This window comes from Falco naumanni, chromosome Z, assembly GCF_017639655.2.
Source record: "Falco naumanni isolate bFalNau1 chromosome Z, bFalNau1.pat, whole genome shotgun sequence".
NCBI classification, from domain to species: domain Eukaryota; kingdom Metazoa; phylum Chordata; class Aves; order Falconiformes; family Falconidae; genus Falco; species Falco naumanni.
Window position 1 is genome coordinate 59,373,493 of NC_054080.1, and position 25,146 is coordinate 59,398,638.

Genomic DNA, 25,146 nt, shown 5'->3' on the forward strand with positions numbered 1-25,146 from the left:
CAGGGTAATGTACAGGCCTAAATCTCATGTGCATGTGTACAGTACTAGCCTTTACCTGTAGTTGGTGGTGCTCAATTATTTCTGTAAGGGAGCTTTCAAAAGTGTATGTTTTTAAGTTAATTGAATAGTAAAGTCTTGCTGTCTCCAAACACTGGTAGAGTTATAGATGGCTTTGTGTGGTGAGTGTGGCACATCAGCCACTTCACAGGAATACAAGTCTTCATATTTGTCATATGTGTATTGTTTTCTGAGTAGTATGAAATACTTACTCAATAAACACAGCAAATTAATTCCATAAATGTTGGTTTGTATTGTTCAGCTGGCATTTAGAAACAAATATATGATTTTAATTCTTTTTTTTTCCCAGATATTAAGTTTTAACAGGGGTACTTGTTTTCAAGTACTATGGATGACATGAAGAAAGTTGGTAACAGCTCTTGCAGTGATGGAGTTCTACTTAGAATGGGCCTCAATGATAACAAAGCTGGAATGCAAGGTTTGGATAAAGACAAAATTAATAAAATCATCATGGAAACTACCAAGGTTGGTTTGATTACTCTTTTTCTGGTGCTTTATCTGTTGTCCAGTATCATAAGGCCCTCTTTTTCCTTTCCCAAATTTTGTCCCTCATGTATGTAAGTGTAGGGCATCTTTCTTCTAAAAAGAAATGCATGTGTGGTGAGGAAGGGGAGGACTGTAGTTTAGGGTACCTTAGGGTACTGTTGGATTCATCCACAGGGACATGGAGGAATCCTGAGGTGCTCCCTTTTTGCCCGAAGCAGTACGTAAATATGACACGGCACTGTCCAGAAGTAATTGTGAAGGTTTCAGCTTCCTTAGGCCTATTGTTTTGCCCTGTTGTTTTCCCCTTTTTCATTCCTTTTGCCTGCCACATCATTAATCAGCCAAGCAGATCTACCCCAGTTGCTCACCTTCCTGTAACTGATGATTCTGATGTATTCAGGTTTTTCTAGTACTTTCAGTGGAATTTCTTTGTGCTTACTGCCTGTCTTCTGGACTGTCTTCTCAGTATTGAAGAGAGGTGGCCTGTAGTGTGCAGCTTTGTACCAAAGATCCATAGAGGACCAGACAAACCTACAAAGCATTGAAATATTAGTTCTCTTGTTATTGGAGAGTCTTCACATGGAAATTGGGGATAGAATTCACATAGAATATGGGGATAACACTTCATTTGAGCAGCTCTAAGTTTTCTTACTTTTTCTTGCATAAATGTGTATTTCATTTGGTGTTGCTATGGCCCTAGGTTATGTGCTTGGTATCTTGCTCATGAGTTCTGTGTTGACTACTGTTGCTCTGTAGTAAACTGCCTGAGAGGCGGTGGGAGAGTAGAAAACTGCATACAGCTTATTTTGCAAATGTTTTCTGCTTGCATTTTACTTTGATGATACTTTATATGTTACCAGGCCCTTTACTAACTAGGTGTTTCATCTGCTTATTCTGTTCACTCTTGAAAACTTAGTGCTTTGTCAGACATATATCTAATAATGATACTTGGATAAATTATTTTTCAGATCAGTTACTAATTCACTCCCTGGTATGGAATAGAATGAACTGTAAAACAGACTTCAAAATTGATATACTGGCATCTGTGTATTAGAACATACTTCTGTCAAAAAAGGCAGAGAACATAAATACCAGCTATAGCTCAAGAAATCTGAAGAGAAGCATTGATTCTTTTTCTTAGCTTTTTCTTTAGTCTTCAAAATATACTTACAAACACTACCCACAATTGTATTACAACAAGATTGTATAGCGTTTCAACTCTGAAGTACTGCAAGAGAAGTAAAAAATCTCACAGCTTAATAACAATATTGAGTATTGAGTTGTTTCCCACACTAACAGTTTGGTACTTTTTTCAGTGAGTCTCAACAAGTCCTGTTTGATTGCAGAGAGGAGAAAGATTAAATGCATGCCTAATATTAAAAGAAAACACACCCTAATTTCTTCAGATTAGAGATTTCTTTTAAGCAATGAGACATGACATGTTAAAGTCTTGCCATTCATCCTATTGATTGTTATTATAAAAGTGGGTATTTTAGCTTTTTATACAAATGCCTGATTTTTATTTTACTATGACTGAATTCTTGAGATCAGTGTCAGTTCGATAGGCAGAGGTTTTGACCTAAAATCTTTTCCACTTTTGCAAATTTTATCAGGTGGTTCAATAAAATGCATTACTGCTTCCTGCAAATGTTATTTCTCTTGTAAGCTAAGCAAATGTTGCAAGAAAAATATTTTAGTACCTGGTTTTGAATTTCCCTCTTTTCATTTTCATTCTATTTGCCATTTTTTCTTTCTTATGAATCAGGAAGGAAAGTCACATTATATGTTCTCTCACAGTTGTCTTTTTTTCATTACATGTTTTCATTACATCTCCTTTTATTCACTCCTTTTCTTGAAGGAGCAATTATGTACTTTAGAACAAGAGGTCTTTTTTACACCCTTTTGCATTTCATTATCCTCTTACACATAGCTTCTAATTCTGCTATGTTTTTCAAGATTAAATGGCCAATGAAATACTCAACATTGTAAGTGGATCTGACTTTTACAATGTCATTGTTTATTTCCATGTAGATTCAGCTATGTGGGAGTCTGGTAAAATGCTTAAATCTGTGTTGGTTTTTTTTGAGTTTTGTACTTCATATCTTGGAGGTATTGCAAAGAACAGTTCGACTTTTATCTGCTGTTTTGGAATTTTGCTTGTCAAGTGTTAGAATGACTAAACATAGTAAGTTCTCAAATAGTCCCTTATACTCATCCGAGTATAGGGGATCCGAGAAGGAGAAATATATTTGTTTCACTTGAGGAGAGAGATGTAAAGCACCACTGGTCTTTTTTGTGTGTTACTTCTATGAAAATCCAAAGTATGCCTTAGAAGCTGTTACTGTGTTTTTAAGTTTTATGTATTTAAAGAACAAATGTCAGAGTTTATAGGAGAAGACAAATAGAAACTTTAATGGTTTTGCAATTTTCTTCCAGGGTTCCAGATTTTATGAAAATGAACTTAAAAAAGATCAACAAGTTAACCAACGAATTGAAAAAATGATGCAGCTAAAAGAGAAAATTACAGCACAACAGCTCTTGAAAGCACAGTGGCAGGTACTAATCTTTGAAGACTTCTGGAGTAAATGTTGAATGGTATTGGTGTGTTGTGGTTTATTGCATTAAATTCTGCTGATAGGCACAGTGTTAACTATAATTTGGATGTGAGTCATGACAGTAAAAGTGCACCATGTTTTGATGATGTGTTCTTAATAAAAACTTCATAGAAGAATAGAATGTAAAATGAGTCCGAAATGCTCTCCAAGTGAGCAAAATGAAGCAAAATAATTCCTGTTCTTTTAAGTCTGATCAGTTTAAAGGGATATCATTATGGTCTATGTAAAAATTTTGTTAAATACCTTATTTACAAGTTTCATATCAGTCTTGAGTTAATGTTTTTTCTGATATATGTGTATTTGTGTTCAATGGCCTGCAGTGGGATGAGAGGGATCACAGGTGTCAACTCTTCTGGATATAAATTATTCCTTATTTATGATATTTAATGAAAAAAATCATCATGGCAAGCAGTCACAAGAAGTACAAGTGTCCTGAACAAGAAAGATGAAGAGGCAATTTATCTTCTCAAATGCTAAATAATAGTATCCAAAGTATTATTGTGTATGAAAGGTTGCTAAAAGAACAGCACCGAGGCTGCACAGTAAACATTAGATGCAACAGAATTAAAGTTGCTTGTGGAAGCTTAATTACTTTTCTTTTTCTTTTGTACTGTGTTTCAGTCTTTTAATTACATGACCGATTGCTCTTTTTCCCTAATAGATTTCCTGCTTCATTCAGCGCACAGTGCAGACAGTGTTCACTGAATGGGCAATTATTCAGTATTTACTGTTGTCCTCATTGTTCAGTGGGTGGCCCCAAGCTTTATTTGTTATACAGAGGTCTAATCCAGCTTTGAATGCAGAATTACAGACTTCCTCATAGCCTTTTCTAGGTTGTACACCACTTGTGTGAATTCTTTAAATTATTCTTGCAATACTTCAGCAAAGTGATATTTTTGTTTTGTAGATTGGGAGCTGAAGCACATGAAGATAAACACATCCATTAATTTTCAATGCTATTGTGAGGGCTATAGATCCTGAGCTTTGGTGTGCAACCTCTTTTTGTTCATTGCAGATTTGCAAATCACTTCGGTAAATTATATGCCGGTGTCTCAAATTTGTGCCCAGAAAAGCTTGCAATTACTGAGTACCTCTGAAAAGTTTGTTACAAACCTGTGTGCCTCAACTGCTTTTAGTTAGTTGTTAACATGATTTAGTTATATCTCTGCTTGTCTGGTTTTGGTTTTTTTTAGTTTTCTGGGGTAGCTTTTATGTAATTTAATTATTAAAAAATACTTCCATTTCTATTATTTCTTCACTACAGAACTTTTCATTTTACAGAGAACAGTCTTGTTATGAATGACATGAGTGAATTACAGAGATCCTATAAAATTAGTGTATGGTTATGTAATTAAAGAACATATAGTGCATATCATGAAATAATAATTTTAATTACTTTGACTACCCTCATGCTGTCTTTTTCTGAACTTGATTCTGTGATCTTTTCTTTGCGTGAAAATTGCTTTCTATAGAAGAAAAAAGAAACTTAAGTAGCAGTTGTTACTATTTCCAATGGAGTAACTGTTAAGTCAGCTGACACTGCGTGAGAACTGTCATTAGAGGGGGATAACATGCACACTTTTTTGCTAGCTAATTTTAGGTCTTTGCTGCTATAAAAACATCTCAGAATCTTGGATTTTGGTTCTACCCTTTGTATGCAGATAAGCTCTGGTTCATGGTTGTTGTTGCCCTCATTTCTTCATCACAAGTTTTGACTCTTTTACCCTGTCGTCTCCTTCTTATAACTGATTCTATCCTGAATTTTCCTTTTCTTGTCCCGCATCCCCAGATCACCATCAGTCTTCTTTCCAAAGCAGTCCTTGTCTGTGCCCTCAGAGTCCCCATTGAAGTCCCCCATCTCCTGGCCCAGCCAGTCTTTTTCTGCCTGTGTCTGATATTCTAAATGTCTCCCCCTTTTCCTGTCACTTACTTGCCAGCTACTCTTCCCAGACCATTATCTGCTTTGGAAGTCTTGTTTGTCCTGTTCAGTGTTCTTAGTATGTGCAGTGTGTTGTTTAATAAGTTCCTCTAGGTCTTTGGATATGGATATGGTCAGCTCTCATTATCTTCTTTCTTCCTTTATCATTGTGATCTATCAAGTTCTTTAACTTTTCAGTACTACCTTCTGATACAGTATGAGAGAATTTGTTCTGAAATTTATAAGTGGGAGGTACTCCAGAATTACAAAGATAGCCATTTATCTACTTCTGTGAATGCTGTAAGTTCTCATCTGCAGATCAATTTTTGTTTGTAGGATGGTTAGAAGCTCAGATACGGCTTCCTAAGCTGGCAGTTGATGTAAGTGCTGCAATGTAAAAACAAACAAAAAGGTCCCCACTTACTGGATTTCATGGACAAAACCCTGGTTTCATGGTGGAAACAGTAATATAAATAAAATGCAGAATCTGCAATGTAATGCTGTCTTTCTCACTGCTAGAGTGTGTGTATGCCAAGGAATTAGTGAGGGTTTTTGTCATATTTTTGCAGTTTTCCTTAGAGGGCTTTTTTTGCAGAAGCGCATTTATCAGTATGGATTTTGCAAATATGGGAGATTAAAAGGTACTTGTAAATTTTCTTAAAACTGCTATTTCTGTGTACAAATATTTCTTTGGTTGTTTGCTTGGGGGTTTTGTTATATTTAAAAAATACTTTTAAATGTGCAAGATAGTTTTAACTTTTTCCTAATGAATGTCATTGTTGTCTTTTAAGGGAATTTATATACTGTACAGTATCATGTAATACTTAATTTTTGAAAACTTTTGTGTAACAGAGTTAGACTATACTAACAACCTAGAGTGGAATTACCTGAAATTGATCAGTAGTTAATAATACTTTAAAATTATCCAGCTGCTACCAGATTTGCAAGCTGCTATACTAATGTTTGCTATTTTTATTGATGTGGGTTTTATCCCAGGCTTTTATTCTGTAAATAGTTACTATTGTGTTAAAATAGTATCACTGTTTGTTATCTCTTCATCTTGTCAGATGCTTTTACAAATATAAAAGATTTTGAATAATCTTCTCTGTCTTACTTTGGCAAAGCAATTTAAGGTAGAAAATTTGAATTTTGCATCGTGGAATAAGAAAGAAAAAAGTTTTACCCTTTACATTGTTTGAAAGTCATGATAAGCAAAATTAAACTTCTAATTACAATTTGTACTTTTTAGGGTGGTTTTTTTTTAACTTTTAGAGATAAACTTAGTATCTCTTTTTATCTTCAAAGGAAAATTGAAAGCAGCTTTTTAATACTTGTCACCCTGGCTTGCCTCTAAGGAACTATTCCATAATTTTCCATGTGTTACTAAGGAAACATGTGTAGGTGCCCAGGATTCTCTAAGTACATCTGGATGTGTTTTGTTTTGGCATATTACTTTTATCTGTTGCTTTTGCTGAAGAGTTATCTTTTTGTATTTCTGATTAATGTAACTTTACTTCATTCTTTAGATGCGTATGTTAGCTGATCATTAAGTATTATGTTAGAAAAGCATTTGGGGAGAAAAAGCAAAGAGAAGCTTGTTATAATGTGATAAATTGCAATGCAGGAGTTATGTAACTGGAGGAGCAATTGACTGTTAATTAATTAAGCAATTTGAATTTGAGAGTAACCTGAAAATTATCTGTAAAGTATCATTTAAAGTAAGGATGCTTTTTATGATTATAGTGTGACTTGAAACCCTGCTGAATTAGTAGCATAATGAAAATAATGTAAATTCCCCACTTTTATTTGTGGTTGTTGTTTGAATGGCTTTCCCCTTGTGCTTTTATCTAAACTAGTTTTCTCAACCTTGGAGCATACTGTGCTCTTCTGCATGAAATAACCTAGTTTGAGGGCCCTTTTATCCCTCAAATCAACTTGGAACAAAACAGAGAAGAGACTTTGTAAATCATGACACAGCAATTTAGTTAGAATATTCATAGTCACTTGCCTTGGTTCAAGTGTTTTCAGCTCCAAAAATGGGGTTTTGGATAAGACTTGTGGTTTTTATTAAGCAGCTCTGTTGAGGGGAAAAAAGAGAGAAACTGCCTTCATCTCAGGACCATAAAAGCCATTGCAATCAATCCAGAGATAATTCTGTAATGGAACCTTGATGTCATTAATGTGTTTGTGTGTCCTTGTGCTTGCAAGCGTTTCGTTTTCGCTACTTGCATATCTTGAGCTCTGTTATGCCTAATTGTTGGGTTTTTTTCTTGTGTTGTGTAAACAGAAGTCAGTATAGTCATTAGTGTGGTTAGATAATCACAGTTTTACAGCACTTCCTTTTTTTTAATTCTTTTTTTTCTCCTCTCACTTTTAGAATGATGTGTGATAGTGCCAACATAGTCATCTTAAATTAGACCTTAAAAATTGCCTGTCAAATGATGCACTGATGCTTCTGGTGACACAGTTCGTTTATAGTTGAAAGACATTTCAGAAACAAGCACATGATCTGCAAGTCTTTTGGTAAAAGAATGCAAGCAGATTAAGCACAATTAAAGTATTTAATAGAGAGGTCTGTGTGCTTGGCCTCTGCCTCGAGATACCATGGAGCTGGTGAAGCAGGGGGTGCTGCTCACCGTCTACTAGAGGAGGATGCTACTTTTGGAGTGAAATGCACTTTCTGTGTGCTTTTCTGTAAAAGTCACCTTGCAGTTTTGCTAGCAATCCAGCCTTACGTGGTATGGATTCCTATAACAAACGTTAAGGAACTTTATGAAGGGATTAACAGCTTGCTTAGGAGTAAATGAGCCTGTTTGTTTGAGGCCTGATCTCAGACAGGACGAGACAAATGGATCTGCCCTGTGAGCTGTTGGTTCTCAGTTGTCTAGGGCAACTTTCTGAAGTGTGATGGTTTTGTTTAAGAGTGTTGGAAATTCTCCAATAGCAGGGTTTAAGTCTTTTTTAAAGAAAAAAGCTGGAAAAAATGCATCGCAGTAGCTAAAGCTGCATATTCAATGGTCTTACAAAGTTTCTGTCTGAATGAGGTGATGTATCTTCCCCCCACCCCCCCCCTTCCCAGCACAGATGGAGTTTTGTTGTTTGTTGGGTTGGTTTTTTTTTTCATTGGGTTTTTGGTTGAGGTTTTCATGTACGTTTTGCTGAAGGGGTCTTGTCTCTGAGAGCAAGTTTCATCAGAAATTTAGGTGAGTTTTTTGGTGGTGCTTGTTTGATGGGGTTTAGTTTTGGTTTGGAGGGTTTTTTTAATTGTTTCCAGGTGCATCTGAATTTTTAGGGTCATATGTACTGTGGCACTGCTGCCAGGTTAATAGTTTTTCAGTTACTGGTTTATTCTGTTCAGGTGGACAAACTTGTGCTGGAACTAGAACAGAGCCGTAACCTGAGCAGTACGATTGTACACATTGACATGGATGCCTTCTATGCAGCTGTGGAAATAAGAGACAATCCAGAGCTGAAGGAAAAGCCTATAGCAGTGGGATCAATGAGTATGTTGGTAAGGCTGAATGTCAAAGCTAATACAGAAATCAATTACATGTATCTGAAGCCTAATAAAATCATACAAAATTAGCATAATGTAACAACACTGTTCTGTAGAGAATTTTTATAAGTGTAGAAAAAAAAATATAAAAAATAATAGAGGAAAAATCTGTCTAAGACTAGATTCTGTAAGATGTAATTTATTTTTCTGTAGAAAGAGTACCGATGAAAGTTTGAAGGATGTAAATAGATTGAAAGGGGGGGTGGGGGAGGTATGCATATAAATTGTCAACCTTGTCAGTCATTTCTGTGTGAAGATACATGATTAGAACTTGATTATTTAACACTGAACTTCAAAAAAACTTGATTAATGAATATTAAACTTATTTAATCTTTCCTAAGTCCACCTCAAATTACCACGCTAGGAGATTTGGTGTACGTGCAGCCATGCCTGGATTTATTGCTAAAAAGCTATGTCCACATCTAACTATAGTACCATTAAACTTCGAAAAATACAGCAAAGTGAGTAAAGAGGTAAGTCTGAAAGTGCTTTCTAACCGAAAGTCAGTGAACTTGGTCAATGACTATCAATACATCAGTTCTAGATACGAAATATCTAAATACGAAAAATGGTAGTTTAAATATTAGACTCTTCAGTGAGTTGAACATGAATTTGAACATAAATTAAACAAAACATGGGTGCTTTTGGGCAAGGAGATGAAAATGTATTGCATTCACCCATCTTGCCACTTCAATGAAGTCAGTAGTGATGCTGATAGACATTTTCAAAACTGTGTAGTGAGTTAGTGATAACCCTTGAGCCTTATTATTCTTAAACTCGAAAACCATGGAACAATCTAATTACTAGGATGCTGCAAGTACTTAGGAAACTTGAAGATAATAATTTCATGTAATATATAGTCATCATTTTGAATGCCAATTATTGGAGAGAGAAGCAAAGGGCATTAGTGAGCTCTGAATGCAGATTCATTTGTTTTAAAAGAAGGGACTTTAAACGAAGATCAAAAAATTAGGGAGAAAGAAATCACATTTTGCTTTCAAGAAAGTCAGGGGAAATACACTGTCCAAAATCCTGTTTAAAAAATAAGTTAAAAAAAAAGATCTTTTGTAGGTCTTAAATCAAACTAGTGTGTGGCACAAGTCTCCTGACTTCAATAGAATTATGCCCAAATTTATTCATTCATTCATTTATTTTTATGAAGCCTCAATCTCTTTACATAAATAAAGCAATCTAATTACTAATTTTGATGTTGATTTTTCTCACTTCTGTTGTGAAAAGCATATATAAATACGAGTATTTCAGAATGACTTTGAACTTGTTAAGGATCTTGGATTTCATGATAAGTATTTCATTTTTTGTTTAACGGGGTAAAGTACTGAAGGTTTGAGTTGATTTGCATTTTTAGTTACGTTTTTCTATTGGAATTTGGATTGAAAATACTTAAATTAATTCATTTTGTCATTAAAAGTTGAGCAGTGAATCCTGTCTTTAATCAGTTTCAGAAGGATGAACTGCATGTGAACAAATGTTGTGATATCTAAGAATCTGACCAAACTGGTGGAGAAAACATGACACAGTGAAATTTTGCTCCTTGTTTAAAAATAAAGAGAGAGGGGGAAAAAAGAGGACAAAAGGTAGAGATTTTATTTTGACAATTTCATTTACTATATTGCCTTTTGGGAAGATGCACTTATCACAAAAGATTTTTCTAACAGGTTTTGCCTGTGACATTAACCAGTGCAATTGGCTGTAACTTCAGTTTAAATGTAATTTAAAACTTAGTTGTGTTTTTTTTAACTTTGCATATGTAATATCTGACACACAGCGCACAGAAAGCTCTGTGCTTTGTTGAGTTCCCAGGTCCCCGAAGTTTTATTCAGGTGGTTACTGCAGTGTCTGTGACCCTAGTGTCTGTGAAGTCCTTATACACTGATATTAATGTCCTCTACAGTAAGATACACGGCTCAAAATTGGTTTAATTCTCTACTTGCTATCTTGCTACTTGTGAGAGCAGTACTATAATTTTCCAATATCAATAGATAATTTATTTTATAAGTATCTTTAATACTGATTGGTCATCTTGAAGTTTCAGAGTATGTTTGCTCACCTCACAATTGTGCGTCATAATCTGCTTTTAAAGCAACAAGGCTTTAAACTTTCACTGTTTGTTTATCAAGGTTAGAGAAATACTGGCTGAATACGATCCCAATTTTATGCCTGTGGGTCTAGATGAGGCCTACCTGAACATAGCAGAGCACTTGGAGGAAAGGCTGAACTGGCCTGAAGAGAAGAGAAGATTCTTTTTTAATACAGAAAGCACTGCAGAAAAAGGTAAGCAAATTACTGTCTTTATGTGGTCATCTGACACTGAGGGGACTTAAGTCTTTGTGTAGTTTGTCCTCCCGTTAGTTTACAGGCTAACTTTCTTTGCTACACACCAGTGCAGAAAAGGTATGCTGCTAATGATTTGGGCTTGGAGGATTTTTTTTTGAGTAAAATGTGTGAAAAGTGATACTAGGTTTATTAAACCATGTGGTGTGTTTTAGGTGTGTATTTTTTCTTTACAATTCAACATGATAATTTTGCAAATACATAGTAATAATCTTATGGCTTAAGGAAGTGTAGAATAAATAAAATTTCTGTTCTAGAAGTTCTTTGTATTTTGCAAAGATATTTCCAATGATACTGTAGTAAGTCCTGTACATCAGAAACATGAGAAATAGTCTGTAAAGACAGTGAGCATAAGCTCTAGTTACATGATGATTTTGCAAGACAAAGTAATGAGCACTACCAGGGTTACAGTAATGCTTGAAATATGACTGGATTTCACTTGGCTCTAGAAGGTGGAGTTGGAACCACATCCACAACTATATATCCAATTGGGAACCATAAAAAAGGAGGAGTCATATAAATGGTTGATTATCGCACAAACCGGAACATTTCTTACCAGTATTCAAAAATTATCTAAATAGCCATTAAGAGGATAATCAAGGATACATTACTACTGAAAAGCTTTAATGGAATACAAAGAAGCAAACTGTCATAGCCTTTACAAAATAAGTATCACTGATGTCTAGCATAGTCATGTGCCTTTTCATACTTCTCTAACATCTTTGTTCCTGTGAAACACAAACAAGCACTCAGAATGTGGAACTATAATAGTAAAGTTTGTAGAGTCAAAGGGCTGCTGACATTTCTTGTTCTCCCATGACAGCAGTTGAAAACAAGAAGCTCACCAGGCTGGTGGTTCTAGAACCAGATATCCCAGAACCCTAATGTTCTTCAGAGAATATTGAAAAAACTTCTGCAAAAGATTTTCACTTCCACAAAAAAAGGGGGTATCTGGCCTTCTCTCCAATATGAAACAAAAATAGTGCCAGAATTTTGGTGGTTTTCTGCTGCTACAGCAACAGGTCATTAAACCTTGTTAGTCTCCTAGCCAATTATTCCAATCTCAGCCAAGCTCAAATCATATTAAGAACAAAGCATTAAGACTCTCTTTTCTTCTAACAAAAAAACCTATGCAGTTAGTTCAGCTAAATAATTATTTTTTTCGCAAACAGAAAAAATAAAATTGTTAGTGAACTATTTTCAGCCACTGCAGAAGGAAATCAGTAAACTATGTTTTATATATGGATGGATTATCTATTTCTATTTCTATCTAACATAGATAAAGCTGATATAAACATGTCTGCAAAATTTAATGAAGATGGATACTCCGCTTCACCAGTACTGTTTGAAGATAACACACCTCTCATGAATGACCACGCTGAAAAAAAAGATGAGTTGGTGCAAAATTCAGTTGTCTTTGGAACTAATGCAGAGGAAGCTGTGAAGGAAATTCGCTTTAGGATTGAGCAGAAAACTCAACTGACTGCTAGTGCAGGTATTCAGACACATGAATAGTAATAATGCTTTGTATTTCCACAATGTCTTCTACTGTAATCTCAGAGGTCATTAATTAAGAAATTAGCATTGCCCCTGCATTCTTCTGCTGCAAAGAAATAAACTGTCTTCCAAATCTGCAGACTGTGACCTTCAAGAGATCTAATAGCTGTCAAAGCCACTCCTTCTTTTTACTTTTGTTTTGTTTTGTTTTTTAAATCATAGAAGCAGTTCTACCACCTTTTGGCTTCTTTCTTCTTGAAATACAAGTAGTGTGGTAGAACTGCTGGGAGCGCTCAGAAGCTAATCTTAGTGCTGATGGTTGTTGTTTTAGTGCTTCATGTAATTATTTTCATAAGCCAGTGTCACAGTGAAATCTGTCTGGTTGCTAAATTTCTGTTAGTTTGAAAAACAGATCTTATTGTTAAGTATTTGTAAAGTTCTCCATGCTGTTCCTTGCTTAAGGCAATATCAAAATTCATTAAAAAGTTAGTTCTCAGAGTAGTAAATACATATTGAGGTTAATAAATTGTTCACTAGCTTTTTAATATTTACTGTTCAGTTTTTATGTCTTTTGACCTTGGGCAACCTACCTGTAAATCGAATGTTTTGGTGATAATCTCGATTAGGTCACTAAAAAAAGTGTATGTCCCTAGTCACTTAAATTGGATGCCATCCAAACTGTGAACCAGGTCAGTGAGTGCTGAGCTTTATGAAGCAGATGTGGAAGGCCAGGGAAGTGTTGAAAGTAAAGCAGTTAGTAGGAAGTAGCAGGGAGGGGAGAGAATTTTTTTCTACTGAAGTATTGTCTTCCTAAGGTTGTTAGTGTTCAAAAAACACACATAGCTTTTATAAGTGCATCAGGTGTTTTAAGCCCAGTAATTAAGAACTATTAGATGGCTAACTGAAACAATACTGATAATCAATAATAAATACAATTATTTCTACCATCTTGAATAATACCTTACATCAGTGAGCAAATCAAAATTTAGAATACTAGACCTGTAGTGCAGAGTAATTCTATTTTTCTTGCTAAACTAATCCAGAGTTCATTTGCAAAAACAGTTACTCTGATAGAAAAGAGCAGTCCCTCCTCATCCCTACTAGTGTCAGTGATATATATATATTTTTTAAAAATAACTGCATAGCAGTGTTAGCCCACAAAACACTTTAATGTGGTAAATTTTGTAAAAATTAATTTAGTTTTTTTGCTGAAATACAGGGAAGAAATATCTCTTTTTCATTAGGAGTTCATTGTAACTGCAGTTGTAAGCATTTCCTTCTTTCTTATGATCACCATCGTAAAATCCTTCAATGGTGTAACTGGTGTTATTTTTAAACATTTGGTATTTAACCCCTCATGACTGATTAGTGCATGTTGTGTTACCCTATCTTAAAACGGTAGCTACGCTCTATCTGTTATATTTCATCTATGACAAATATTTATGTTCTCACATGTCTGTTACAAAATTTTTTTTGCAGAATTGTAACAAATCTGTTCATCAGTTATTGTCATTCTTCTGCTTATGTTTAGTCTTTGCCAAATGTGTAGTCTATTCCTGTGCTTTTAAAAATTGGGCAGTTGAAATTAAACATTGTCTAGTATCTTTTGAAAATGCAGGTTTTGTTTGTTTGTTTTTAAGGCATAGCACCGAATACAATGTTAGCAAAAATGTGCAGTGATCGTAATAAACCTAATGGGCAATACAGAATTGATCCCAAGAGACACGCAGTGTTAGACTTCCTAAAAGATTTGCCTATTAGAAAGGTAAGAGATACCATGACGTTTGCTATGCAGTCATGTTCCTTATGTTCTAAAAGCAAATTTCTGCTGAAGAAATACACTTTCCTAGGTAATCTGCAAGTTGTGTTTGATTTAAATTGTTCTTAGTATTGGATCTACAAATGGAAAGTTTCCAACATAGTGATACTTACTCTTTTTCAGGTACCAGGTATAGGAAAAGTAACAGAGAAGATGTTAAAAGCCCTTGGAATTGTGACTTGCTCAGAACTTTATCAGCAGAGGGCACTACTTTCTCTTCTTTTTTCAGAAGCATCTTGGCGTAATTTCTTGGATATTTCCCTTGGTTTGGGTTCAACACATTTGGAAAAGTATGTTTTGCTTTTTGTTTTTTTATCCTGTGTTTGCATTTTTCTGAATTTTTCCTTGTGTATGTTCCATACTGTACATTTTAAGACTTGACACATTGAGAAACAAATATGAAAGTTTGGCTTGTTTAATATATTTTAAAAGATCTCGGATAACTGTTACTCTTACAGTTATGGCTAAGATACTCATAACAGCCAAACATTAAAAAGCAAAAGTTTGTATAGCCATATCTGATACGTAAAATTCAATACATCTGTCAGAGAAGTTGTGTGTATATATCAATAAATCAAGTCAGTATCATTTGGGATAACCTCACGATTACTAAAATAGCTAAAGGAAAATGAGTTGTCCTAAGCAGAGGTATTCAGTCCTGTTTCTTCTATTAAAAATGTATACATTCATTGGGTTTTATTATTATCTATATATTATTACAGTATTATACATGTAATTAAAATCTCATTGGTATCTGATCTTCTGGTGGTAAATTGTCATATTGCTAATTAAAGTAAGTGAAGCTACTGTTTCCTGTCATGCTGTTTCCTATCATGTTTATGTATATATTTGTAATATCAATTTGTGAATTTGCTGGAATAGAACTGGAGATTTTTATATCCTTCTTCATGTCTGTTCCCTTAAGGTTCATACTACTGTAGTGGTGCTTTAGCCTCCTGTTTGGGAGGGGAGAAATCAGTCTTACTGGTGAATACAACTTTTCCATAGCATGTGTCATTTTGAAGCTTGTCCGGGATACAAACATGGAACATCTGTTCTTAAAAAAAAAAAAAGAAAAAGAAGACATTTTGCTGTTTGTGTAACCAAGAGTCTTAATTTAAGAATGAGTATTTTCTTTTAAATATTCCTTCCGTAAATATCTTTCTATCCTTCCCTATGTGCTGAAATTCTGTTTAAAAATAACTTCATAATGATTTGGTTTCATTAGGTTTCATTTGGTTTCATTCAAAAGTGTCTTATGTACTTCTGAAAGACCTATTCTGTATTATTTCTGTTACTTCTCTGACAGTAATACATCCTCCCTTTTGTCCATTTGACTACAAAATAATATATACAGGCAGCAGTTTGTAGACCAGTAATGTGCTAGCACAAATCTTTGTTTTTTCTTTTCAGAGTTATGCTGAGTTTAAACAAAATGTGCAGTAAGATTGAATTTGTGAAGGTGGCTTCACAATATAAAAGATAAAATTCAGTTTTCCAAATATTTGTTTCTGTTAAGATAATGCAACCTCAAATGGTCCTTTAATAATTGGTGCACTCTTTCCCTGTATTCATCCTGTTCAGGTGTTGTACAGTCTAGGAAATCTCCCAGTACATTTAAAAAAAAATAAAAGGTGCATTTCAAAAGCCAAGATTATAATTGTGAGGGAGAACGTATTTTTAACAGTGTTTTATAAGAAATATATTTCTTGGTTTTGTTTTTGTTAGCATGAACTTTATTTCTGTGATTTTTTGTGTGGAGAAAGCAAGCCCTTAAATACCAACACCTCAGTCAGTAAACTGTTGATCTTATGGTCATTGTCTTTGACTACCTTCATTTAGGAAAATCTGAGGATACCAAATTTGTTATTTCTAATAGTTATAAACAGAAGAAGGACCTAAAAAGAAATTGCTCTGAGGAACTCCTTATATGCAGAAGAGTTGTTAAAGGATGCTCAGTTAAAACCAGAAAGAAACAAAAGATGCCTTAACACATCACCTTTAACATGGGCAATAATTTAGTCAAAAAGCATACTAATTCCTCAGACAAAAAATATTCAAATATGCATAGTATGTTCAGGATTTTAATAGCACAGTTATAGCTAGGTGAGACAGTATAGGATTTGTAGTTAGTTTTATTTTTAAATAAGACTGTTGATATGAGGTGAGTTTCTTTGGGGTTTTGTTGTTGCTTGGTTTGGTTTTTTACCAACTGTTTATTGATGTCTGTGGCTGATCTATGTCTTTACTTCATCTACAGTAAATTAATGTTTTCTTTAAATAAAACCCTCTTCATTTTGCACTTGCTTAAGCTTGATGTACAAGATTTGTAGAAAAAGTTAACATCCAGATTTTATAGAAGACGACTACTATTAGTTATTGAAGCACGATTGGTTGATTCAGTTTATTGAAAAGATAACGGTTCTAGGTAAAGTGAATATAATAAATTGTTTTTTTCTTTTAAAAGGGATGGAGAAAGAAAAAGTATGAGCACTGAAAGGTATGTCTCCTTAATATTGAAAAAAAATTACACTAATCACTAAACTTACTTAATGCTAAGTAGTATATACTTTTCTCAGTCATGTAATTTCATTGTGTATTTATATGTGTCTTGATAACACAACAAGCTCACTAAATCAGATTGAGGCTTTCATTATTTTCTGTTTCCTTGGCTTTAGAATATTGTGGAGGTACTTCTATTGGATTGTGTGCTCTCTTTTCATATCATCTGATTCTCCTAATGCCTTTAATGCATTAAAGTGGTCTTTAAGACATAATACAGGGTGGAAATATAAGGACTTTTTTTATATGTTTTTTTTATATGTTCCAGTTTAACATCAGTATCAGTCAAGCAGCCTGCAGTGCCATGCATAGCAGAACATGCATAAGGTAGACTTGCAAAACGGAGAATAATTTTGCAAGGTTAACTAAAATTTGTTACATTTCCTATCTTTTTAAGTTTTTAACAGTGTGAAGTTCCTTAAGAAGGTGGTGTATGTAATTTCCAAAAGTTCATTTTTAAAAAGGCAATACTACAAGGGGAATCTGTAGACCACTGTGATAATTATCCTTACCCTCATGTGTTGTCTGTTCTTAGAAAAGAAGATAAGAAAAGATTCTTATTCCTACTAAATAAATCAAAATTCCTATTTAAAACCACTCTTAAAACCACTGCTAATTGAAGGTTGCCTTTCTTCTCATGTTTTTACTAAAAAGCAGATGCACAACAGAAAAATAATATTGTAAATGCACTGCTAAAAAGCTCTAGCAAAGGCAGCAACATTTTGGTGGTAAGGTAGTTTTTCCTCTTCTGAGGCATAATTATTCTAGCTGGCATCTTTTTCTTGGCATCTGTATAAATTGATTCTGATACTGGGTTCTGTTGACTTTCAAATCCTTGCTTTCTTCTGATGTAATACAGCACTGTGCAAAGGAGTTTAAATACAAATAACGTGGCTGGCTCCATGAGTTCAGTCGGTGTTAGTATTCTCTCTTGCAAATATTTAAACATGAATGACTATACATGTGGTACATTTTCAAGTAGTGCATTAAAAATTGAAAGCCAAGTTATTTCATTACTTGAAGGGCTTTGAAACACATAAATGTGCACAAATCTTTCTGTATAATATTCCTATTAATATTCATTTTTCCTTGAAGTAAACACTCAAACTGACACAACCTTCTTCTGATGTAGTTTTGTTCAACTGTACAAAAAAATAATTTAGATGGCAGCCACTGAATGAATTTTTGGGGTTCATACTGTAAAAGAGATCCTATCTTTATCTTAGAACATTCAGTGAAATAAATGCAGCAGAAGACCAGTACAGCTTGTGTCGAGAACTCTGCAGAGATCTTGCTCAAGAGCTACAGAAAGAAGGACTTAAGGTATTTATATTATTCTCTGTTTACTTGCAGAAAGACAAAACTGTACTGAAATTCAGTGTTAGTGTGAGTGCTTTCAGCATCATCATACCATGCAATCTATCTTCCTGAGTTTCTGTTCTTTAATTTGCAGATGTTTAGAATTGTTTAGGTGGCATTTTGTTATTGTTCAGGTGGCTATCCGATAATATGTGTGGAAAAAATTCAACAAATTAACCAAGTTATTTAGCATATAAACATCTTATGCTAAAAGCAATGTTTTTAAGCAAGCAATAAAGCTGATTCCCTATGAGCTGTGCTTTGGTCAGTCACATAATACTGATGTATTTAAAACACTGTGTTACTCTCCCATATTCATACCAGATTCAGTCAACAGCCAGTAGTGTAGCTGAAGAAGTTCACATGTCCCCAGCTTGCTGACAAGTTATTCATACCATTCAGTGGTATGAATGGTAGGAACAGTCCCTGTATTCCTTCTGCTTAAATTTCTGTTTACTATCTGGAAAGAACAGTTCATATTTTCTATGGAGGTCTTTATGGTAAAGCAAGGAATAACATTCAAGACCTAAAAGAATGGTGATTGGTCTTCTTCAGCCATAAAAGATTGTCTCAAAAGATGACAGGTTGAAAGGGAAATCATCAGCTAAGTAGGACAAAGGGATAAGCTTACAAAGGCACCAGAACAAAAAAAGTGCCATGTATTTACATTTGGATGGTCACACTACATCACACGAATGATTTGGAAGGTGTTGCCGGGGGAATATCTGTGCCAAACACAGATGCTGTGTGTGGCTCTGATAGCACCATGCAGGAGGAAGTTTTCAGTGAATCCTTAATTGGGTATCATTCTTAGTAGTTTTCCCAGCAAAGTTAAGCTATCTGGCACTAAAGTTGCTAAGTGAGGAAGTAAATTTTGTAGACGGGATATAAGTTGAGGCTGTAGCCAAACCATGAGATGTGTTGAATATGCACTGATGGCAGATGGTCTGCTGGGAACCATAGCCAAATGACCCAGTTCAGAGAATTTGACTTTGGCACCAGTTTAGGAGCAAGTGCAGAATCTTGCAGGCAAATTCTTGGCAGTGCCTCTTGCTGTACACATACAAACGCACAGTCTTGACTGTGGCTTTAGGGCATTTCTATAGATGCTACAAAATAATTATTTCTGTGCCATATATGACATACTTAACCTTTTTACTTTCTGGGTTTTTGTTTTGTTTGTTGGTTTTGGTTTTTTTTTTTCCCTAGGGTAAAACTGTTACCTTGAAGCTAAAGAATGTGAACTTTGAAGTAAAAACAAGAGCTTCAACTGTCCTGTCTTCTGTTTCTACTGAGGAGGAAATATTTGCTGTTGCTAAAGACTTGTTAGGAACAGAAATTGATAGACTTGCTCCTCACCCTTTACGGATAAGACTTATGGGTAAAATATTTCAAACTCTTCCTTTTTAGAGTTAGATTTTGTAGTTTATCAAAGTAATAGACGATAATCTAAAGTAAACTTGGTATAAATGGATTTGTCCTTTCTCTGTTACCCTGGTAGTTTTTGAAAAGTGAAACAGGTCTGGAGTGCTGAATGGTGACTCAGGAATGTTTTACTAATTGACGTTGTACTTTCCTCACAACCTGTTAGCCCTGGAAAAACATACATACTGGCATGAGAGTAGAATCATAGCAGTGCATAATTCTGCCTTCAAAGAGCTTTTAAATCTGCTTTGCACCACAGCAACATGTTTCAGCCCATAACCTCTGTTAGAAACAAATGTGTTAAATAAAAGTGTTTATAGATTTGAAAATGCTATGTGCTGCAAGAAATCAGAAAATTTCTGTCAAAGTAAACTGTGTTTTGATTCTAAGACCAGTGTTCAGGTGATTATACATTCTGCTTGAACCATTCAGTGATACATAAAACTTTCTACAGTATTAGTACACACTGAAGGAAAAAATATTTTGGTGGAGAAACTTAATGGAAAACTCTGTTTCAGACTGAATCCTGTATTAGGTGAATTAACTTTATAGCTTCACATTATGGTGCTATCAGTTAAAACTTCATGAGTATTGAAATTAATATGATGGGGCAAGTGTTTGGGTTTGATAAAATCATATGGGCCTTGTGATCCATTGTTAGCATTTGCAGGTAGTATAGCCTCCATTTAGAGATAAAAATGCACTTTTTTTGAGTGTATGTATACCTCAAAAGGTGTTAATTAAGAATTAGTATTAAGTTTTCATAAATTGGTACTGTAAGTTTGTACCTCAGAAGGTGTTAATTAAGAATTAGTATTAAGTTTTCATAAATTGGTACTATAAGGTTTTTTTCATCATTAGGTGTACGAGTATCGGGTTTTCTAAGTGAAGAAGAGAAGAAGTACCAGCAAAAAAGCATTACAAGTTTCTTAAAGTCAGGAAAAGAAATAGGTTTTCTTAGGCTTCAGTCAAGGAATTCCAACCAAGAATATTTCAGAAAAAAATCAGAAGCATCTTTCAGAGGAAGTTTTTTTGATAAAAAACGAGCTGCAAGGCAACTAAACAGTGAGAATCTTTCTCCAAATGAAACTGTAAGTAAGTTGCTCTTTCATGACAACAAGTCTCCAGCAAATTTTGTGGAAGAAACAAAAGAAGTCACAGACCTCCAGGATTCTAATGTGTGTAAGATCTTCACCTGTCCTGTTTGCTTTGAGGAACAAAGCAGCAATAATTTGGAAGAGCTTAACAGGCATATTGATGAGTGCCTCAATGGGAATCTTGATACCGTGGAAATATCCAAGTATGACAGTTCAAGAGAAAATACACCTAACTTTCTTCCACAATGTAAAAATGAAAATGTTGATGAATGTAAACCAAATAGAACAGATCAATTAGCAGGAAGAGACCAGTCTGCAAGTACATCAGACAACCCTACTAGCAATAGTACAGAAAAATCTGCTCAGATAATATCTGATAAACCTCACAGAGAAAGACAGCCTAGCAATCTCTGTGATATTGGTAGCAATGTGTGTATGAAGCAGTGTCTCTACCCCAAAAGAATTTCACAAGACAATGAAGACCATTTTGAGAAGACTGAACATACAGAAGAAACTAGTTCATCCTATTTCTTTGAAGCCAAAGATGACAGTGTTCTTGTTTGTCCAGTTTGTAATTCAGAACAGAAAACAACGAGTCTTTTGTCATTTAACAGACATGTGGATATCTGCTTAAATGAAGGCCTTGTCCAGGAGCTGAAAGAAAAGAATTATTTTCCTAGTAAGACATACCATACGGAAAACTCAAACAGAATTGGTGAGTATGCATGTTGGGATGTATTTGATTATTCAAATTATCTAGTTGTACAATTAAAATAATTTGGTAATAGTGTACTTCAAAGATTTCAGGGCTTTTGAGATTTTTGCAACAAGTTCATTTGAGTAAGGCCTATGTAAGAGTGAACATTTTTATTTAAAAAATACCAAATCATTTTTCATGACAAACTAGATATATAAACATGACTGTAGTTACACAGTACGTTCTTGCTTGCCACAATGGCAACATAGGAGTTACTGCTCATTTCTGTAAATTGCGTGTTTGCTACCCCCCAACCATGTTCAGAATGGTCTTCGTAAGGCCACTGAGATTTAAGTGAAAATCAATTAAAACATCTTCAACCTGGATTGTTTCTGATATTGACAGAACAGTTCCATTATGTAATGTGCTGGCAAAAACAGAGGTGATGAACTGAAGCATAAAGACAGGAACTTGTAAGCCTGTTTTACGTCTAATAAAAGATATCACATAACTGTACCTGTAACATGCCAAGCCAGTAGCATATTTACTCAACTAAATTATCTTTTTGATGAAGGGTTAATCTTTGGCCAGATTAGAGGACATGTGCAGGTAGTTAAGTATCTGTTTGAAGTACCTTGTCCCTAGTCTAACTTGGGAGCTTTATAAGAGGAAATTAAAACGCTACTGTGTTAGAATTTTCAGAACACAAGATTTAGAATATGGATCCTTTACACATTTTATAAGCAGTGTTTTTTCTACATATGCAAACAGGCTTTATTTTAGATGAAAATCTTACTGTTGGCAAAGATTCTTTTTTCGCCCAGCAGAATAAAAAAAAATAAAAATACCGTTTTCAACAACCACCTTGAAAATAAAATACGTGATGCTGTTCTGAAAACTACCACAAGACTAACTAAAGGCTTTTTGTTTTTCTCTTTTTTTAAAATGTTTATATAAACTACAGTACTCAAACTGCAGAGAATCAAATCTTATCTGCTCCTTGAGACAGATTATATGCAATTATGTTAAAAAAAAAAAAAAGCTGGGGAAAAAAAAAAGCTTTACCCAAAACTGTTAATTTAAAAGTCCTGTCATGTATGTAATTTCTGAAGCATTCTTTCTTTAGTGGAATAATTAATTTTGGTTGTTTCTGACTACTTTTCAGGAGGTTTAAGCAGAGGACAGCAACGCACAAATCCATCACAAGGAACAAAAAGGTAAGGGATTTCTGGAAACTTGAGTATACAACTAATTTTAAAATAATAAAGTTTAGAAAAAATATTCAGTGTTGGAAAAGTAATGTAGGTATGTATTGGACACTTTAACTTGACTGATATTTTTTTTCTTTCTTTAACTTTAGGTCTGGACTAACAGCTTCACAGTCAGTATCAAAAAAGGCCAAGTTGAGCAATTCCAAGCATACAATTGAAATGTTTTTTAAATGACTGTGTAGCAATATATTCTATATGAAGTATTTCATAGTGTTTTATGACTGCAAATTAATTTAGCATTGGTGGTAGGCTAGATTCAGGCCTGTCACTTTGGAGCCGTTGCATGCCTGTGTAAAAAGAACATGATGCTTGAGGCAGAGGAAGAGGTACGACTGAGGTAATTCTTTTTTGAGAATAATACTTTTCCCCCAATTTTTTCAAAGAATCAAAATTCACTAGCACTTCAACTGTTTTTTATATTGAACATGTGGAACTCTGTTAGAGTCACAAGCAGCCTCCTGAATTCTCTCTGCTGTTCAACAAAGAGAACAGGGAGATTAGAGCTGCCATTGAGCAAGTCTGTAGGGCAAGCTCCCTACAAAGCAGAAATCATTAGCTGAGGTGCCATGCTGCACTTACTGAAGGCCCTCTTCCCATACCTAACCTGCTGTTGTCCTTGTGGTCATATTGGCCATGGTAACCATAGTAGCTTAGGCTGACACTTCATTGAACAATTCAACACCAAATTTAACTGTAGTATTAGCTGTGTGATAACAAAGAGCTGACTTGCTTGATTTCAGCTTACAAATGTCTGTCTTCTCAATGGACGCAGAAGTTGATGGGTCTTGCAGTTTCAAAGGAAAAGAGCAAGAATTTAGTTTGCTGTTAAGCTTTCATTCTTGTGACAGAAAATGACTTCAGTAAGAGTTGTGGAGCAGCCATGAAGGACTCATTGTGTTGGGACAGAGGATGACTTCACTGATTTAAAAAATGTTAATAAACCTGTTGATGAGGGAGGGATTCCTCCAGGTTAGTCAGACAAATGCTGTTAGATCCTTGGCCTTTCCAGACAGACTGGGAACTTAAATTTTCTTTGCAATTGTGAAATTGTTACTAGTCAGTAGCACAAAATTTACTCTAAATAAAAGGTCTCATGGTGCAATAATAATATGAATGATGTGCAAATATGCAAGATTCTAAACCTTCTTATTGTTTAGCTATCTTGCTCTTTAAAATTATTTTGTATTTCTGAATAAATGCTATTTTATGAGTGCAGAGTGCATATGTGGAAGGAGGAAGTTATAAAGGGCAAATATTTAAAATACTCTGTTTATATTTTTTCTGTTCACACCAAGTTGCTTAAAGGTAGTCATTTTATTCTAATTGAATATTTATCAGGCAAATAATTTATGATGACAGCATTATCTCTTATAAGTTACACAGTATCAAACCCTGTATGAAATATAAACTGCTTTTTAATTGCAAAGTCTTTAAAAGAAGTGGCTACTATAGAAGCATCTGTTTTGTTATTTAACTGTACTGGAAGTACTTCAGGGTTTGCTTGTTTTTTAACAAACAAATATATATTTGGTATGTTTTAGATGCCCAGGCTAAGTCCAGAATGTGCTTTTTTGTTCCCTAACTTGCTGGAATGATTTTACCATCTCTACCTGCTCATCTGTTTGTTTGCCAGATGCCACTGTACCCCCAGCTCTGTCACGTGAATTCATGTCAGTGCTTCCTTATCTGCTTTGGACTGAATCAGCTGGACTAGTTCAGCCTGTCTAAGCTGATGCAGTTGACTTTTTCTAAACCAGGACATTCAGCATGAGCTGTTCTGTCGACAGAGGTGGGAGCTGGAAACTTTTGGTAGGAAAGACATAAAAGCAACTCAAGGAACACTGACTTAAGCTGCCAGTGCTGTTTAGAAAGTGAACACCTGTCCCTGTAATAGTTTGTATTTGTCTGATTAAATAAAGTGTAGAATCTTAAGTACTACCTTGTCATTTTGTGTATTTTTTTAAAATGTCTATTTTTACATATGCATTGCTTAGCAAAAAGTAGAAGTAAACTATTGCAAGTGCTTGAACAAATGAGGTTAGTTTGGCTTAGCCTTGGAAGCTGTCTTACCATCTGTTTAAAAAAAATAAGTGCCATAGAGTTATCTGAGTGTCATAAAGTTGTGGAGTATGTTAATGAGGAAATAAAACTCACAGTAAGAATCTAAAGCCAGAAATTTCTGTCTTTTGAGATGTGTTTAAAAATATACCTTTTGGAAAGGTGATTTTGTGTGTTTACAGAAAGTTCACAGTGAGATTATTTTAAAATTTTTCATGTAAATTATTTACTGCAATGCAAACCAGAAGCCTTTTTTCCCCTGTTCCTTATGGTTTCTTATACCACATTTTTTACTATTTTTATCTGAAGGCCTTTAATACACAGTTAATTATTGTCATAAACTTCTGTGACATGAT

General features: G+C 34.6%; 1 protein-coding gene across 7 annotated transcripts in view; it reads left to right on the forward strand.

Moving 5' to 3' along the window:
• Positions 1 to 24,667, forward strand: part of POLK (DNA polymerase kappa) — a 33,854-nt gene extending 9,187 nt beyond the window's left edge. For 6 of the 7 annotated variants that reach the window (XM_040579533.1, XM_040579529.1, XM_040579528.1 and 3 more), the window contains 14 exons: positions 368 to 543; positions 3,001 to 3,120; positions 8,456 to 8,608; positions 8,995 to 9,126; positions 10,792 to 10,945; positions 12,285 to 12,500; positions 14,143 to 14,267; positions 14,445 to 14,611; positions 16,789 to 16,821; positions 18,110 to 18,206; positions 19,452 to 19,623; positions 20,529 to 21,479; positions 22,627 to 22,678; positions 22,822 to 24,667. In XM_040579533.1, coding sequence (XP_040435467.1) covers positions 406 to 543; positions 3,001 to 3,120; positions 8,456 to 8,608; positions 8,995 to 9,126; positions 10,792 to 10,945; positions 12,285 to 12,500; positions 14,143 to 14,267; positions 14,445 to 14,611; positions 16,789 to 16,821; positions 18,110 to 18,206; positions 19,452 to 19,623; positions 20,529 to 21,479; positions 22,627 to 22,678; positions 22,822 to 22,906 — 2,595 coding nt within the window. In that variant the 5' untranslated portion in view covers positions 368 to 405 and the 3' untranslated portion in view covers positions 22,907 to 24,667. Of the gene's footprint in view, positions 1 to 367; positions 544 to 3,000; positions 3,121 to 6,402; positions 6,495 to 8,455; positions 8,609 to 8,994; positions 9,127 to 10,791; positions 10,946 to 12,284; positions 12,501 to 14,142; positions 14,268 to 14,444; positions 14,612 to 16,788; positions 16,822 to 18,109; positions 18,207 to 19,451; positions 19,624 to 20,528; positions 21,480 to 22,626; positions 22,679 to 22,821 lie in introns of those variants that run through there. The other variant, XM_040579534.1, reaches the window with a different exon arrangement.
• Positions 24,668 to 25,146: the final 479 nt, after the last annotated feature.